Source organism: Narcine bancroftii, chromosome 6, assembly GCF_036971445.1.
Source record: "Narcine bancroftii isolate sNarBan1 chromosome 6, sNarBan1.hap1, whole genome shotgun sequence".
NCBI lineage: Eukaryota > Metazoa > Chordata > Chondrichthyes > Torpediniformes > Narcinidae > Narcine > Narcine bancroftii.
Genome location: NC_091474.1, coordinates 134,926,524 through 134,944,546, shown reverse-complemented (window position 1 = coordinate 134,944,546; position 18,023 = coordinate 134,926,524). Strand labels below are relative to the sequence as shown.

At 38.3% G+C, this 18,023-nt stretch overlaps 1 protein-coding gene across 2 annotated transcripts in view; it reads left to right on the top strand.

Annotated features, from left to right (window-relative positions):
- Positions 1-18,023, top strand: part of lmbrd1 (LMBR1 domain containing 1) — a 296,648-nt gene that overhangs the window by 215,474 nt on the left and 63,151 nt on the right. For both annotated transcript variants that reach the window (XM_069886140.1, XM_069886141.1), the window contains exons 10-13: positions 1,063-1,127; positions 5,582-5,684; positions 8,297-8,401; positions 9,128-9,277. In XM_069886140.1, the coding sequence (XP_069742241.1) occupies positions 1,063-1,127; positions 5,582-5,684; positions 8,297-8,401; positions 9,128-9,277 (423 nt within the window). The remainder of the gene's footprint in view (positions 1-1,062; positions 1,128-5,581; positions 5,685-8,296; positions 8,402-9,127; positions 9,278-18,023) is intronic.

The window sequence follows — 18,023 nt, the reverse complement described above, 5'->3', positions numbered from 1 at the left end:
AGCAAATTTTTAACAACTTAGAGCAAGAAGGATCAATTAGTATGGAAGAAATTTAGATTCACCAATCATGCAAATAATACAGAATTTTTTAGTATGTTCAATCCTGAATGATATAATAGATAATTAGGCAAAATCTTAATTTTTCCTTTCACACCTGTCTCTAACCTTTTCAGGTTACCAACACCAGACCCATTATCATTCATCTGGTGGACTTGTGTTTGTTCTGTTTTTATCTGGCTAGACAAAAGGTTATCTTTCCTCACCTGCCACTTGGCTAAGATCCCTTTGCATTCTTCAGCTTTTGCACCTGCATGTTGTTTCCTTGCAATGTTATCTGAGAACTAAACAATTTTTCCACACATACACTGACAATGCTCAGCTCCACTTTGGAACTATATTCTCCACTGCTTCACTACCTCTAATCTTTCAGATTCTAAGCAGAATATTGTGCAACAAAACCTGCAATTGTGTTAGTCTCCATCACAAACACAATTCCTCATCCACTGACATTCTCCTTGTTGCATTGTTGTTTTCGTTAAAATATATGAGCAGAAACTATTTGTTGTGATTTAAGGAAGAGGGAGGTACATATATAGGGATTTTGGGAAGATATTTTGCTTAAGGACTTGTGCCTTCAGCTGCTGCCATTGATAGAGTACTTAAACCTGAGGAACAACAAGAGGCCAGAAATAGAGGAAAGAATTCATCTTGAAGATGATAAAGCTGGAGAAGACTTCAGAGATAAGAAGTATTCTCATCACTAAGGAATTTAAAAGCCAGATTTCCAAGTTTAAATTTGAAATGTTTCTTAACTCGGAGCCGACTCAAGCCAACTATTGGTGAAAGTTACTTTCCCATCTCTCCTCTAAATCTTTGACCAATTATTTTCAATTTGTGTCCTCTGGTTTTTGCTTTTCTGTTGTCTTTGTCCTCTCCTCACATGTTATTTATTGTTTTCCATGTTATTGTTTTCTCGTAGCTACTGTCATTTGTTTATGTTTTGGATGAAATATTTTAGGTATCCATCATGGCAAGAATTTAACAATGTTTCCTATTTTGCAGATTATCCTTGGGACATTTTTCATTTTGTTGGCTCTTCTGTTCATTGTTGCTCTTTTTCTATCAAAGTAAGTTCATCATTGCAAATTGTCTGTTAACTTCAGAGAAGCTATCATACCTTCTAACCAATCACAGAAACTAAAATACTGTCAAACAGAAGAGCAGTTATCCCTCCTCAGTCTGCCTATCACCTGCTGACCCCTTCTCCTCCCTTTAATTTTGCCTGTCTGACCACTCTTGTCTCAGTCCTGAAACAGGTTTCAGTCTGCAAAACCAACTGTACATTTCCCTCCATGGATGCTGCCTGTCCCACTGAGTTCCTCCAATAGTTTTTTTTATCCACCGTATCCCTCTTCTGCTGTTCTGGTTAGGCTACCAACCATTCCTTGTGTGGTTGCACAAATCTCTTCCTATCAACAGATCTCTCCATCTTTACCCTCCCCTTCCCCCTCATCCAGCATACCTGGGTTCATCTCTCTGCCATCCTTCACCCCTCCTTATCTTTCATTGACCCTTCCCTCAAATATTTCCATCTTTCCTTTCCTTTCTCAGTCCTGAAACATTATTCCTTTTGTTTTAGGTTATATTATTATATATAAATATGTCTAAAAAAGATAGATTGTGGGGGTTCAATGTAGGTCACTTCGCAAACAGAGTAACAAAACACCGAATTTAAAATGCAAGAGCTTTGCTGAAGCCAGACATGCAGGCATCAGTGGCTTTGCAAAAGACAATGGGACTAATTTGGAAGGAATTTCAAAATCAGGTGCAAATAAGCAGTTCAGGCTCAAAGTGCTGATAAGATCTTTCAAGGATTAGGTTTGGAGCCTTGGGAGGTTCTGGTTTTTACAAGCAGAGAGAGAGAAAAAAAAACAGGATTTCTCTTTCAGAAAGGGAGAGAGAGAGAAGTCAGCTCTGCAGTAGCTTTTGGAAGCTGCAACATGGCAAACTGGCAGACTTGCTGAAAACTCCATTTTGAAGATGGGTTGTGAGTTCTGAGTTCAGCCTGTTGAAAACCCTTGTAGTCCTCACGTGGAAATGGCTGGCTTGAGTGTTTCTCTGGAAATAAGGGAAACAAGCCTGAAGGAAGAGGTTATCATTTGGAAAACCCATGATGGGGCAAGTTTCTTCAGCAAGATAATGAAGTGGCTGATCGGAGAGAATCAGTTTGATTGTGCCCAACAAGCAAACATTCTCTCTCTGAAACCAACAAGAACCACCCTGAGCAGTAACCATTTACCTTTTGAGCACCAGAGCCTGGTGAAAAATCATAAATGTTAAATTCTGTGCACAGTTTAAGAATTGCCTGATACCAGTGAACTTGAAGTGAGAAGTGAGACTGTGAATCAAGGAACTTACTTGAACACACACATTGCATACTCACTGCTTAGAAATTAGAAGGGGGGTTAAGTTAATAATAATAAGTTAAAGTTTGATCTTGTTTTTATGTTTAAAGGAAATTCAAAGCAACTTTTGTTTAAGTAATTATTTGTCCTGGTGAATTTCTATTGCTGCTGGACTCATAACACTTTGTTGAAGAAGGACAGTAGGGACAAGCCAGGACATTAGGCTATTGAGCCTTGCATCATTGATAAGGATATTATTGGAGAAGATTTTTATTTATCAGGGTTTGCACACATCTGCGAAAGGATTGACATCAGCATGCATTAGTGTGGATTAATTCGTATCTTACAAACTTAATTAAGACTTTGAGGTAGAGCTGATGACGATTGCTTAGGGTATGATGGTGGAAGTTGTCAAAATGGACTTTATTAATGCTTTTGACAAGATCCTTCATAGTAGCTTGATCCAGTAGATGAAGACATATGGGGTCCATGGAGACTTGGAAGATTGAATGCAAAAATGGGTTAACCATAGAAGACAGAGAAAGAATAGTGGAGGAAGAGCAATAGTTTGACTGGAAGATGACTGTGACTAGTTATGTTCCACGGGGATCAGTGATGGAGCCTCTTTTGTCATATATATCAATGATTTTGACATGGAGGTGAGTTGATTAACAAGTTTGCTGAGGACACAAAAATTGGCAGAGCTGGAATTGTGGATAGGAATTGTGTCAAATAATACAACAGGATATAGATCCATTGAAAATATGGGAAAATAAATGGCACTTCAAGAAGTCAAACTATAATAGGACAGAACAGGGTACGCAGTAAATGGCAAGCCTCTGAGTAGCATTGATAAATATAGAGGAAACTTGAGGTGCAAGTACATAGCTTCCTGAACATGGCAACACAGATAAATAGGGTGGTGAAGAAGGCATTAGGTACATTTTTATTTATGGTCAGGGCACTGAGTGGAAAAGTTGGCAAATCATGTTGTACCTGTAGCTGTATAAAACTTTAGGTAGAAAACATTTGAAATATTGTGTACAGTGCTGACTGTCACATTGCAGGAAAGATGTGGATACTTTGGAGAGGGTGCAAAAGAGGTTGACTAGGATGTTGTCTCGATTACAGTATTCACTATAAGGAGAAATTCGAGGAACTTGGGATATTTTCTCTTGATGTCAGAGGTTGTGGGGCAACCTGTCATAGATGTATACAAACTTTTGACAGGTATTAGTGGGGGAGTTAGTCACAGTCTTTATCCCAATACTAAAGGGCAAAGATTTAAGGTGAGAGGGGCAGAGTATAAAGAAGTGAAAGGCAAGTTTTTTTTTCCCCAGAGAAGATAAGCATCAAAAATACACTGCCAGGGAAGTCATGGAACCAATATAATAACATTTAAAAGGACAGGAAGAGAGAAATAAGCATACAGAGATGCAAGTATTTGGACTATTTCCAAGCAGATGGGATTAGTTTGAATTGGCATCATGGTCAGACAAACATCATTATCTAAAGGCCTTGTTCCTCTGCTGAACTGTCCTATGTTTACAACATAAACAGTAAAGGAGCAATGTGTATGTTTTACTAGCATTTTAGACAATTTAAAAGAGATTAATTGGCTAATTCCTGAGATGAGAGAGTTGTCCTGTCTTAAGCAGCTAAGAAAAATTAGATCATTATTCTTTGGAGTTAGGAAGAATAAAATGATGCACCATGCAAAATTCTGAGAGTAAATTATAGGACAGAGGATGAGATGAATTCATTGATGGAATTGTCTCAAACAAAGGGACATGGTTACCTGATCAGGGTGCAGCATTTAAAACAGTTGTGCAGTTACTTCTTACAGAGAGTCTCTAGAAGGGCGGCATGATTAGCATAGCAGTTAGCACAATGCTGTTACAGCACCAGTGATCCAAGTTCAAATCTGGAACTGTCTGTAAGAAGTTTGTATGTTCTCCCCATGTCTGTGTGGGCTTTGCCTGGGAGCTCTGGTTTCCTTCCATGTTTCAAAGACATACTGTTACAAGATCAAACCAGCAACCACAAAGAAGGCATATCACACAGGGGTAAAGATGAACAATTACTTTATTAACAAAAAAATTCACCTTCAAACTTTCATTCAAAATACCCCCTTTTATAACAATGCCCACTGGTTACGATGCAAATCTCTATAACAGTGTAAAACTAATAAATTCCCCTGCCTAAATATGACATTTGTAATTAAAGTCTAAGTTATATTTCCAACCAGCCCACAGAAAAATGTAGACACAGAACACACAAGACTCACAAAACTTCAATCTCAACTGAAGCAAAGATCATAAACAAAATTCAGTTTGTTGGGTAAACTGAAGCCAAAAAATCTTTGAGAGAGAGAGCACAAAATTCAAAGTTGTCCTCTTGTGTTGCTTGCAGAGAGAGGAACCACTGGCTTGGACTGGATTCTTCTGGCTGCCTTTCGAATGTTCATCCTTTTTGAAATCCCAACATTCTAAACTGTCCTCCAGACCATCACTCATGCTCTGGGCCTTCTTCCACTCCACAGCACCACCCAGTGGTGGTTTATCATCCAAGTCCAGAAATGTTTAGATCATTTTCTGCACATGCTCAGTCTGTCTCCCACTCTCTCTGTAGTCCACCTTTACCTTGGCTCTCTAAGGCAAACTGGCACTTTTTAACATAAAACCACACAACACATAGGCCAATACAGAACACAGAACTCTGTAACACATACATAGTTAAAAGGTTAATTAGATGTATTTGGCCAGCACAGATTCATATACTGGAAGGTCTTATGACCATGCTGTGTTCTGGATGAAATTAAAAATTAAAATTAAATAACTGTATCCTGGGAGGTTATAAAGGCTAAACATTGAGGTTATTTATGAGGAAAAGATATAATTTTGAAAGATGTGAAAATGTGTATATCTGAAGAGGAGGTGAGGCATGTGGGGGCTGGAACTGCAGAAACAAACGGGGGATTGAATGGCCTGCACCTGCTTTGATGTTCTTTCACTCAGCAGGGTAATTCTCATTGTTCGTATACTGGCTTTCTCATTGGCATCTTGGAGTTGTGTTTGTCATGTTCCAAAATTTATTTTTGGACAATAAACAGGCTCTCTCTGTCACATGCAGATTTTAAACTGATCTTTCTCTTTTTCTCTCGATATATTTTGCAGCCTGGATAAAGCACTCCATTCAATGGGCTTTGATTCTGGATTTATAATGTTTGAGACTAAGTTTGCAAATCCTTTAAATGAATTGCTGCTTGTTCTACAGACTGTAAGTATGTATATTGTTGAATTTTACAAGCTGATAGCATTCCAAGATGCTATGATATGTGTGTGCATGCACTCTTTCCCCCCCCACCCCCCCCTCTCTCTCTCTCTCTCTCTCTCTCTCTCTCTCTCTCTCTCTCTCTCTCTCTCTCTCTCTCTCTCTCTATATATATATATAATATACACACACACAATATAGTGGAATCCAGATGTAACATGACCTAATTTAATGCAAATCCAGATATAACGTGATGAGTCATTAGACTTGGGCATTGAGCTGCTGCCAGGAGCAAGTGCAAGAACTTCAAGCTGCTGCCAGGAGCGGGGGACATCAGGCTGCCGCCAGGAGTGGAGAAATTCGGTTTACTAAAAATTAATATGTGCTTTAATTTCAAATGTGACTACAACCATTTGAAACCCTGATTTAGTGCGGACGTGCTTTTTTCATGATGTGGTTTTTTTTTGGAACTAAATTATCACGTTATAATGGGGTTCCACTGTGGAGAGAGAGAGAGATTTTCTCATTGACAGTTCTGTTGAGCAGTTAGATCCTTATCAGTGTAGAGATATTGAAAAAAATGTAGTTTTCATCTCATCAATCCATTTACCCGCTCTTTTGCTCTTATGACATTTGTCATGCTTCATGTGGTTTGCACTCAATTTTTTTTTCTATTTTTGTATCTTTCATGTCTAATTTGGCTTTGCTCGAACATGTTTCTCTAAAATAGAACATTAGCTTATCCCTGTGTTCTCTCTCCCCCAACCTACCCTAAAACTGCCTTCTTGGCTGATCACTTGTGTAGCAACATATCAAAAGCTTTCCTGGAATTAAATCTAGAACACTGATAGTTGAGATGTTTTATGTTTTTAAGGGTGAGTCAGTTTTATTCTTTGACTTTGTGAATGTTCAAGTTAATGGCAGTACAGGAAGCAGGGAGTTCTCCTTGTTATAGATGTCTGTGTTTATTCTATTTTAATGTTTTAATATTTCTTTTAAATTTAGACATACAGCACAGTAACAGGTCCTTTTGGGCCCATGCTGCCCAATTACCCAAATTGACCTGCAATCCTTGGTACGATTTGAATCAGGGAAAACTTACACACACAGGGAGAACGTGCAAGCTCCTTACAGAGTGGAATTCGAAGCCCGGTTCCAATCGCTGGCACTGTAATACCTTTGCACTAACCACGACATTAACCATGCCACCCCATGCAATGTTTTGATTCCAATAATTACCATGTATTTCTCCATTTTTTCCACATTTTCTTTGTTAGTGTTTACTGATTTTTACTCCTGTACTGTACTACTCTGAGGGTATGATTTTCTTGAAGAAAACATTTCATGCTTCAGATTAGTGATGGTCAAACAAATGCAATGGAATTCTATTTGCATATCAAGCAAATTGATATTTTCTGATAGAATCTCATTTCTTTAAGGTGCAGTGCATCTAGTGCTATGTGATTATCTCAATATCAGAATATGAATTTGTAAACAATAAAATATAAATTTTAAATGGTTTGACGCAATTCAGAACATTGCTTTCTTTTTTTAATCCTTTACATCATAGACCAGGAGCAATAGAAATTCACCAATACAATGTTATTTTTAAAACAATATTTTTATTAGTACTTACTAATAATGTAACATCTTTCTTAAATCTAAACTTAACCCTAACTATGCGCAAATACACATTTGTGTGTGTGTGTGTGTGTGTGTGTGTGTGTGTGTGTGTGTTTGTGTGTGTGTGTAGATTACCCAAACTTAAGCACAATTCTGAAAAGTCAATTCCCAAGTTCAGTCTTAGAAATCCTGTGTTGAAACTCAAAACCTTTAAACTGATGTTCAGAAGTAATTATGAAGTAGGTGAGACACTGAGACATCAGACTGCCCTTAACTCACAAATTCTTGTCAAGTTGCTTCCAGAAAAATGTTCTTTCATTTCCATGTTCCTTGCATAGGGGAATTGAAACTTGTGACTTTCACGATGCTTCCAAGAACCCAGTCAAGGGTCAGATGAAATGACAGTAATAATAGTCATGATCCAATAATACAATTCTCCTGCTTCTTTTACCCAGATATGGGTCAATCAAAAATGTCCAATCCAATGGTCACAGCAGATTACTGTTTCCCCCTGACAAAAAGAAAACAGCAGGTGTCCATTTTACATTAAGTCCTTCACTACTCTGTCTTTCAGATCTCTGGTTACTTATTAATCAATTTTTCTTCTTTGTGTCTCAATCACATGACTTGCTTGATCAATACTGAAATATTTTCTGTTTCAGTTTCCCAAAACATGACTCATAATCATATGACTTGCAAATGTCCCATCTGGTCTTTCTTCCTGAAATAACAATCATTGTTCCTTTTGTTCTTCCAAACCATTAACTTTGTTTATGGTTCCTACTTGATGGTGCCTTCTGTCTAACCACAAGCTGTGGATGTTTTTGCTATGGAAAGGTCTTGTTATGAAAGATTTTTAGCCTGTGTTAACCCTTTAAGTGTAGTTACTAAATAAAATGTGAGCTTATAACAACTCCATTTTACTTGTACCCAACTAGTGTAAATTATGTTTACAAACACAACATTGATTTTCTGTCTTTAAATTTGCTCCTCAGGTATTCCCATTGGATTTTATTCTGATTGCCATCATTACGATGTACATAATCTTCACATCCATGGCAGGAATTCGAAACATGGGCATCTGGTTTTTCTGGATAAGGGTAATTTTATTTCTTGAGTACATACATGTATTTCGTGTCTGAGAGTGAGGGTGGCTGAGCAGGATAAAGGGAAGTGATGATATCAGTATTTTTAGTGATAAAGCAAACAATAATTGATTGCCGAATACTCTCACAGTTTGTTAATAGAGCACTGTAAAATCCAGTGGATGAGACGTGTGCTCTTGTAGCATTTTGACAAGCTGCTGATTTGAAACTGTGAAACATTCCTTAAGGTAGAAATTGTTCATATAGATTTTGTTGTCTGGGATTGGTTTGAGTTTGGGAGCCAATGTGCTAAGTCATTGTTTCTCCCTGTTGTACTTTTATTTTGCTTCTCCTACTTCATAAGCATTTACATATTTTACAGAAAGTCTAAAATTAGAAATAATTTTAAATAAAGCTCAATGCAAAATGGTAAAAATAGAAATTTTGAAAAAGTGTTACTTGAAACTTGAAGTATTGTAATTGCTCAAATTTATGGAAAAGTAGGAAACTTTAAATTTAAGTAGATTCATTGCAGCAGCAATGTTATTGATCTGAGCATTGTGGAAAATCCAATCCTAGGTTTTTTTGAAATTCGGCCATCAGAGGTTGGATTTCATCCTGGCAATTTATGGTTGTATTTAGGTAGTTAGTTTATCACCTTTTGTTTTACGCCACCTGGCAGAATTTTAAGTAATCTTAAGTGGCTTAACTTGCTCTTTATTTCTTGCCTCTTTCAAATAGTTGTACAAGATAAGACCAGGCAGAACACGCCCCCAAGCTCTCCTTTTCCTTTGTATGATTCTACTCCTGATGGTTCTTCACACAAGTTACATGATCTACAGTCTTGCACCCCAGTATGTTATGTATGGAAGCCAAAAGTATAAAGAGCAAGTAAGTATTGTCCAATTAATTCTGTCTTCAGTTTTAAAGTTAGGTGATCATGTGTTTTCTCATTCCACTTTGAGTCAGATGACAAGATGAATGTGGCAGAAGGAAACCATTTAGAGTATTTCAGTTTCATAGTAAGTGTTGGGTAGTGGCAATATCCAACAAGAGGGAATCTAATCACTGATTTTGAAGTTCAATGCCAGTTCCATCACTTGGTACACAATCACAAATGTCCCAGGAATTACTACAGCATCATAGTACCATGGCTACAAGGTCAGGCACAGGGCATTCTGACAAATGTCACATGATTGAGGTTAAGAGTATGATAGAGTTGCCTTTACCAGAACAGATGAATCCAACTTCAACAATTCTCAAGAAGTTCAACACAATCCAGGATTTAGTAACTCACATGTTTGGTAATCCACAACCGCCTCCCCCCAACCCCGTAAGATTTAACTCATTCCCTCCATCACAGACTACAAAACATAATGCAATTATTCATCTGAGTACTCTGTCAGCACTTCCCTATCAACAACCTCCATAACCATGAAGGACAAGCTCAGGAGGCATACAAGGACATTAGCCTCTTCAAGTTCCCCTCCAAGTCACTGATCACGGCTTGAAAATATATCACCAGTTAGTGAAAACACAGAAATGCTGGAGGAACTCAGAAGATCTCGCAGTGTCCACTGGAGGTAAAAATATATTACTCTTCTTTTTTTAAAAAAATATTTTATTTACAATTTTAAATCATATGACATTAGTTATAATATATCGATACAAACATTATATAATTGAATAAACCTCCCTCATCCACCCAACTAAAACCCTCCCTCCTCCCCTACCCATCTACAAAGAAAGAAAGAAGGAGATTATCACTAAGAACAACAATAATCAGCTTTTTAGCTGCGGAAACTGAGATATCCACCGGAGCAGATTGGGAGATTAAATTTTAATACCAAGAGTTTTTAAATATGGGCTCCATACTTATACAAAAAAAAGATATTCATCCCTCTAAAGGAACACAGGATTTCATTTCAGCATTCTATCTTTGCATTCCTAAATCTAAATCAGATTTCCAAGTAATAGCCAAATATTTTTTAGAAACAGCCAGAGCTAAACTTAAAAATTCAATTTGGTACATAGTCAATCTCAATCCTAAAACAATCGACTTAATATCTCCTAATAAAAATAACATTGGATCAAGCTGTAAACTTCCTTTTAATACTCACTGCAAAAACAATTTAACTTGTAACCAAAAATTCTTAACCTTAGAGCAAGTCCAAATCCCTGAGCCCTTCTTCAAGGTATACTACAATCTGGAGATATCTTTATCTCCTATGGATGCTGCGAGACCTGCTGAGTTTTTATTACAATAACAGTATCTGCAGACTTTCATATTTCAATATATCACCAGTTCTTCATTATTGTTGGGTCTAAAGCATGGAACTCCCTGGCGATTATTACAGTGGAAGCACTTTCTTCAGAGTGAGTGTAATTATTCACACCTAATTTCTTTTTCTACCTTCTTGTTACTCTCAGATCACCAAATAGTGGGTTTGATCCTTTTTTAACCTTATTCAATGTTACTTCAACTTTTGTTTCCCCAACAAATGGCTCTCATTTTCCTTCTGCCATTCTGTTTCCCTAAAAAAGTCCCCATTAAGCCTTGGGAATAGTGGGGGGAAAATTAGGAGGTAAGTCAAGGGAGGAAGAAAAGGGAAAAATGGGTAAAAGAAGGGAAATGGAATGAAGGAGGCAGAGAAGGGGTAGAAGGAGCTGTGGGAGGGGAGAAATAGAAAGGGAAAAGAAAAAATGCAGAGGGTGGAAGGAAGAAGGAGTGGAAGGGAGAAACAGCAGGATGAGGAGGTGGAGTAGGGAACTGAGGAGTTGCAATTGAGGAATGAGGAGTTGGGCAGTGGGATGAGGAGGAAAAGAAATGGTGGTGAAATGGAGTGGCAGTTCACTCGAGTTTATATGCTCCTTCTATTTTCTCCATTTCATCTCAATATCAGAATTAAAATCAACATATAAGCACGTCCAAGCCAAATTTATGCATTAACTAATCATAATTGTAAATGCCCTGCCAATTAGAATGAACCAGACACTAATACTGCTGGAAAACAGAACAGGAAACTTGCAAGTCAGAAATTCAGTGATTAAAGTTGGAATTTTAAGTTAATGCTCCAGAAACCATAACCTTGGATTAATTTAATAAGATGAAACAATTCATATCTTAGTTATAACTGCAGCAGTGAAAGTCTAATTGTGACAGAGTATATAGATATGTTTTTGGGAGATAAATTAGGAAATGTTTGTTTGAGTAGGTCACATAAAAACACTTTAAAACAGATCTTATTTAAAATACTGGAGCTCTGTCCCATGCTAGACATGTCGGGGCCAACAGTCTTTGCAAGAGCTTTGGAGAGTGCCCAAGAGACTTCACTAATGGATTGTTGTTTACAAAAAGGCAACCGATGAAAGATCTTGTTGGAGCAGCAGATTGTCTGGAGCTGTTCTAAGAGGGTCATGTAGTTTTGCAAGCAGAGAGAGTCAAACAGACTTTCTCTCAGAGAGAGAGGGAGCTCATTTCTACAGTGTTACAGCCAGCAACAGCAGCTGGGACTGGAACAAGACAAGCTGGCAAACTTGTGGAAAACCCCATGTGGAAGACAGGTTGTAAGTGCTTTTTTTTTGGTCAATAGATTTAAATTTTTTTCTGCTTACAAATATATACACTTTATATATACAGGCACAAATACAGTTAAAAAGGGCTGTTTACAAAGGCATAGTCTTCAAGTTCCATTGATTTAATCTGATTAATTGGATTTTTTTTTGTAAATTTGTCAGCTGCAGCAAGGTTAAAATTTGCAAAGTTCCAAGAAATTGTACCTTTTGTACAAATAGTCCTGAAGATCGAGGTGATCACTTCCATGACAAATGGCATCTGGAGGATTGTTGGTAGAGGGGAAGAGTGAAGAGCTTTATAGCACACATACATTCTGTGTATCACTGGCCCCAACTTTTGGACTATGTTTTCCACCGCTCCAAGTCCTGTGCAGTCCAAGGCTCCAGGGTGAGCCATTCCTCCAGTTAAACGCTCTCATACCTGCTTCCAAGTCCCTCCCAGATCCCCTCTCCTCTTCCACCTCCAGCTGTATCTTCGGGTGACCAAGTCCGACCTTCCAAGATTCCTTCCGTAAACCTCGATGCTTTATTTTGCTTCTGAAAACCCAACTCTCTAGGCAAACTTCTGCTCATACAACCCACCATCTCATAACATGGGTCTGGGTCACTGTTTGCTGAACAACACACCTTGGGATGGGTTCCCATGTTTAAGCACAAGCTGTTGTCGTTTGGATCCAATACTACCTCCCCCCCGCCCACAAAAAGCACTGGGCAACTCCACCTCTGCCAACACTAATTAAACATGAGCTGCTGTTACAAACCAGAATGAGAAAATACTGTACAAGTGCATATCGATACAAGAAATAAGAGGGTACATTCTGCACTTTAGAGTGACATTAAGTGACCCCGGAGACCACCTCTGTTCAAATGACAGGGTGAGGAGACCAGAAAGAAATTAAATGTCACCAAAAGGGGATAACCTTTAACGTTTTTTAAATTGGTGACATTAAATTTCTCACCTGTCCCCATTATTCTCATTGGATTGCCTCTCAGAACACAAAGCTGTGGAGTGGGAGGTTCAGGTTACCGCAGTGGAACGTTATGTGGGCTGTTCAGGACATCTTAGAGACGGTCGGGACTCTGAATTCCTCCATCTACCGTCAATGCTTCAAACCATTGGGCATTTATCTTCAGTCTTCTATACCTCCTTCCTGATAGTAGCAGGGCATGGCCTGGGTGATGAGGGTCCTTGAGGATAGAGGCTGCTTTCTTAAGGTACCACCTCTTGCAGATGTCCTCAATGGAGTGAAGACTGGTGTCTGTGATATTGCTGGCTGAGTTCACAACCCTCTAGGTTTTTCTGGTCCTATGTATTGGCACCTCCGTACCAGAGTGATGCAACCAGACAGAATGTTCTCCATGATACATCTGTAGAAGTTTGATAGTCTTCGGTGACATACCAAATCTCTTCAAACTCCTCACAAAGTATAACTGTTCATGATTGCATTGATATGGAGGCCCCAGGACAGATCATCAGAAATGTTGACAGCCAGGAATTTGAAGCTCTTGGCCTTCTCCACTGCTGAGCCCTTAATGAGGACTGGTTCATGTTCTCCTGACTTCCTTTTTTTTTTAAATTTTTTTATTTTTCACACTATAAACCATATTGATCAAGATACATACAGACATTTTTTCTCTTGAATATATACAGTGTCATTTTCTCCCCCTTTTTCCCCCTCTCTTCCCTCCCTCCCTCACCCCCTTTCCCATTTATTTGAAGTTCAATCTATAAGATACATTAAACCCGTTAAACAATGTTGTCACTTAATAAAAATAAACAATAAATTTTACTGAGTCAGTTCTTTTCGTTGTCTTCTCCTTCTGTCATTTTAGGTGGTGGAAGTCCATGGTAGGATTTCTCTATTGTATTTCATGTATGGCTCCCATATTTGTTCGAATATTGTGATGTTATTTCTTAAATTATATGTTATTTTTTCTAATGGATTACATTTATTCATTTCTATATACCATTGTTGTATTCTCAAGTTGTCTTCTAATTTCCAGGTTGACATAATACATTTTTTTGCTACAGCTAGGGCTATCATAACAAATCTTTTTTGTGCTCCATCCAAATCGAGTCCAAATTCTTTATTTCTTATATTACTTAGGAGGAAGATCTCTGGGTTTTTTTGGTATATTGCTTTTTGTGATTTTATTTAATATCTGGTTTAGATCTTCCCAAAATTTTTTCACTTTCTCACATGTCCAAATTGCATGAATTGTTGTTCCCGTTTCCTTTTTACAGCAAAAATATCTGTCTGATACTGTTGGGTCCCATTTATTTAACTTTTGAGGTGTGATGTATAGCCTGTGTATTCAATTATATTGTATCATGCGTAACCTCGTGTTTATTGTATTTCTCATAGTTCCGGAGCATAGCTTTTCCCATGTTTCATTCTTTATCTTTATGTTTAGATCTTGTTCCCAATTTTGTTTAGGTTTACCGTTAGTTTTCTCATTCTCCTTTTCTTGCAGATTGATGTACATGTTTGTTATAAATTTTTTAATTGTCATTGTGTCTGTAATCACATATTCAAAATTGCTTCCTTCTGGTAAGCTCAGACTGTTTCCCAATTTGTCCTTCAAGTAGGTTTTCAGTTGGTGGTGGTATGCAAACATTGTATCGTGAGTTATATTATATTTATCCTTCATTTGTTCAAAAGATAATAATTTATTTCCCGAAAAACAATTTTCTATTCTTTTGATCCCTTTTCTCTCCCATTCTCTGAAGGAAAGGTTATCTATTGTGAAAGGGATTCGTTGATTTTGCGTCAATATTAGTTTTGGTAGTTGGTAATTTGTTTTATTCCTTTCTTCGTGAATCTTCTTCCAAATGTTGAGCAGATGATGCAATACCGGTGAATTCCTATGTTGCACCAATTTTTCATCCATTCATATCTTCTCCCCTATTTTATCTAGTTCTAATCTGGTCCAATCTGGTTTTTCCCTTGTTTGATAAAAATCTGATCGGTATCTTAATTGTGCGGCTCTATAATAATTCTTAAAGTTTGGTAGTTGTAAGCCTCCTTGTTTGTACCATTCTGTTAATTTATCTAGTGCTATCCTCGGATTCACCCCTTTCCATAAGAATTTCCTTATTATTTTCTTTAGCTCCTTGAAGAATTTCTCTGTTAGGTGAATTGGTAATGACTGAAATAGGTATTGTATCCTTGGGAAAATGTTCATTTTAATACAGTTTATCCTTCCTATCAGTGTTAGTGGTAAGTCTTTCCAATGCTCTAAGTCGTCTTGTAATTTTTTCATTAATGGATGATAATTTAGTTTATATAGATGGCCGAGATTTTTATTTAGTTGTATACATAGGTATCGCATTGCTTGTGTTTGCCATCAAAATGGTGATTCTTTCTTAAACTTTGTGAAATCCGCATTATTCATTGGCATTGCTTCACTTTTATTTGCGTTGATCTTGTACCCCGATACTTCTCCATATTCCTTCAATTTCCTATGTAATTCTTTTATTGATATTTCTGGTTCTGTTAAGTATATTATAACATCATCAGCAAATAGACTGATTTTATATTCCTTCTCTTTTATTTTTATCCCTTTTATTTTATTTTCTGTTCTTATCAGTTCTGCTAGTGGTTCTATAGCTAACGCGAACAGTGAGGGAGATAGTGGACTTCCCTGCCTTGTTGATCTGCTTAAGTTAAATTGTTTTGATATATATCCATTTACTGTCACTTTCGCCAATGGCCCCTTATATAATGCTTTAATCCAATTAATATATTTCTCTGGTAGGCTGAAATTTTGTAGTACTTTGAATAAATAATTCCATTCTACTCTGTCAAAGGCCTTCTCTGCGTCTAAAGCAACCGCTACTGTTGGAGTTTTATTTCCTTCTACTGCATGAATTAAGTTAATAAATTTACAGATATTGTACGTTGTTCGTCTTTTTTTAATAAATCCAGTTTGGTCTAGGTTTACTATTTTTGGTACATAGTCGGCCAATCTGTTTGCTAATAGTTTAGCTATTATCTTATAATCTGTGTTAAGTGGAGATATTATAGACAATAGACAATAGGAGCTGGAGTAGGCCCTTCGGCCCGTCGAGCCAGCACCGCCATTTTACAGATCATGGCTGATCACTACCATCAGTACCCCTTTCCAGCTTTATCCCCATAACCCTTAACTCCTTTGCCCACTAGAGTCTTATCTAACTCTCTTTTGAACATAATCAGCGAATCTGCCTCTACCACCCTCTGTGGCAGAGCATTCCACAGATTCACACTTCTCTGGGTAAAAAAATGTTTTCTCATCTCCGTCCTAAAGGGCCTACCCTGTATTCTCAAACTATGCCCTCTAGTCCTCGTCTCCCCCATCATTGGGAACAAGTAATCCGACTTCACCCTGTTTATCCCCCTGATAATTTTGTATACCTCAATCATGTCCCCCCTCATCCTTCTAAACTCCATCGGATACAAATCCAGTTTTTCTAGCCTTTCAGCATATGTCAACCCCGCCATCCCTGGAACTAACCTTGTAAATCTGCGCTGCACACCCTCTATAGCTAGTATGTCCTTCCTCAAAATTGGAGGCCAGAACTGGACGCAATACTCCAGGTGGGGTCTCACCAGGGCCTTGTACAACTGCAGAAGGGCGACTCTGTTCCTATACTCCAATCCCCTCTTTATGAAAGCCAACATGCCATTTGCCTTCTTCACAGCTTTCTGAACCTGCATGCTAGTCTTCAGTGACCGGTGAACAAGTACTTCCAGATCCATTTGCTCCTCCCCACTCCCTATCTTGTCTCCATTTAAATAATACTCAGCTTTCCTATTATTGCCCCCAAAATGGATAACCTCACATTTGCTTACATTGAACGTCATCTTCCATTCAGCAGCCCACTCCCCCAACCTGTCCAAGTCCCTCTGCATTTTCCTGACATCCTCCTCACATCCCACACCGCCACCCAGTTTCGTGTCATCTGCAAATTTGCTCAAGTTATTAATAATCCCCTCATCCAAATCATTTACATAAATCACAAACAACTGAGGACCCAATACCGATCCCTGCGGCACTCCACTCGTCACATCCTGCCATCCTGAAAAAGACCCGCCTACCCCAACCTTCTGTTTCCTATTTCTTAACCAATTTCCTATCCATGTCAGCACCTTACCTCCAATACCATGCTCCCTGATCTTGCCCACTAGTCTCCCGTGCGGTACCTTATCAAAGGTCTTCTGGAAGTCCAAATACACCATATCCACTGGCTCTCCCAAGTCCACCCTCTTTGTCACATCCTCGAAAAATTCCAGAAGGTTAGTCAAGGATGACTTACCCTTAAGGAATCCATGCTGACTACCCCTTATACTATTATTTCTGCCTAAGTGTTCTGCTATTACTCCTTTTATGATAGACTCCAATATCTTCCCCACCACCGACGTCAGGCTGACCGGTCTATAATTTCCCGTTTTCTCCCTCCCTCCCTTCTTAAAAATCGGCACCACATCAGCCACTCTCCAATCCTCAGGGACCTCCCCCGAATCTATGGAACTTTGGAAAATGTCGACCAGTGCTTCCACAATTTCCATAGCAACTTCTTTAAGCACCCTGGGATGCAGCCCATCAGGCCCTGGGGATTTATCAGCCCTCAGTCCCAACAATTTACTCACAACCTCCTGTTTCTGGATCCGGATATCCATTAGATCCCCTACTTCCCCAGGAAAGTTCCCCAAGTCTCTTGATACCGCATGACCACTACACCCTAACTGACCATAACCTATATCCTCCTTGGTGAAGACAGTTGCAAAGTATTTGTTAAATTCCTCAGCCATCTCCTTGTTTCCGGTAATAATTCCACCCTTTTCCATTCTTAATGGACCAATTTTAGACCGAACCAATTTCTTCCTCTTCACATATTTAAAAAAGCTTTTGCTATCCTCCATTATATTATTTGCTAATTTCCTCTCGTACTTTATTTTTCCCTCTCTTATGACTTTCTTAGTTACCCTCTGATGCTCTTTGAAGGTTTCCCAATCCTCTAACTTCCCACTCCGCTTCGCTATCTTATACTTACTCCCTTTGGATTTGATATTACACT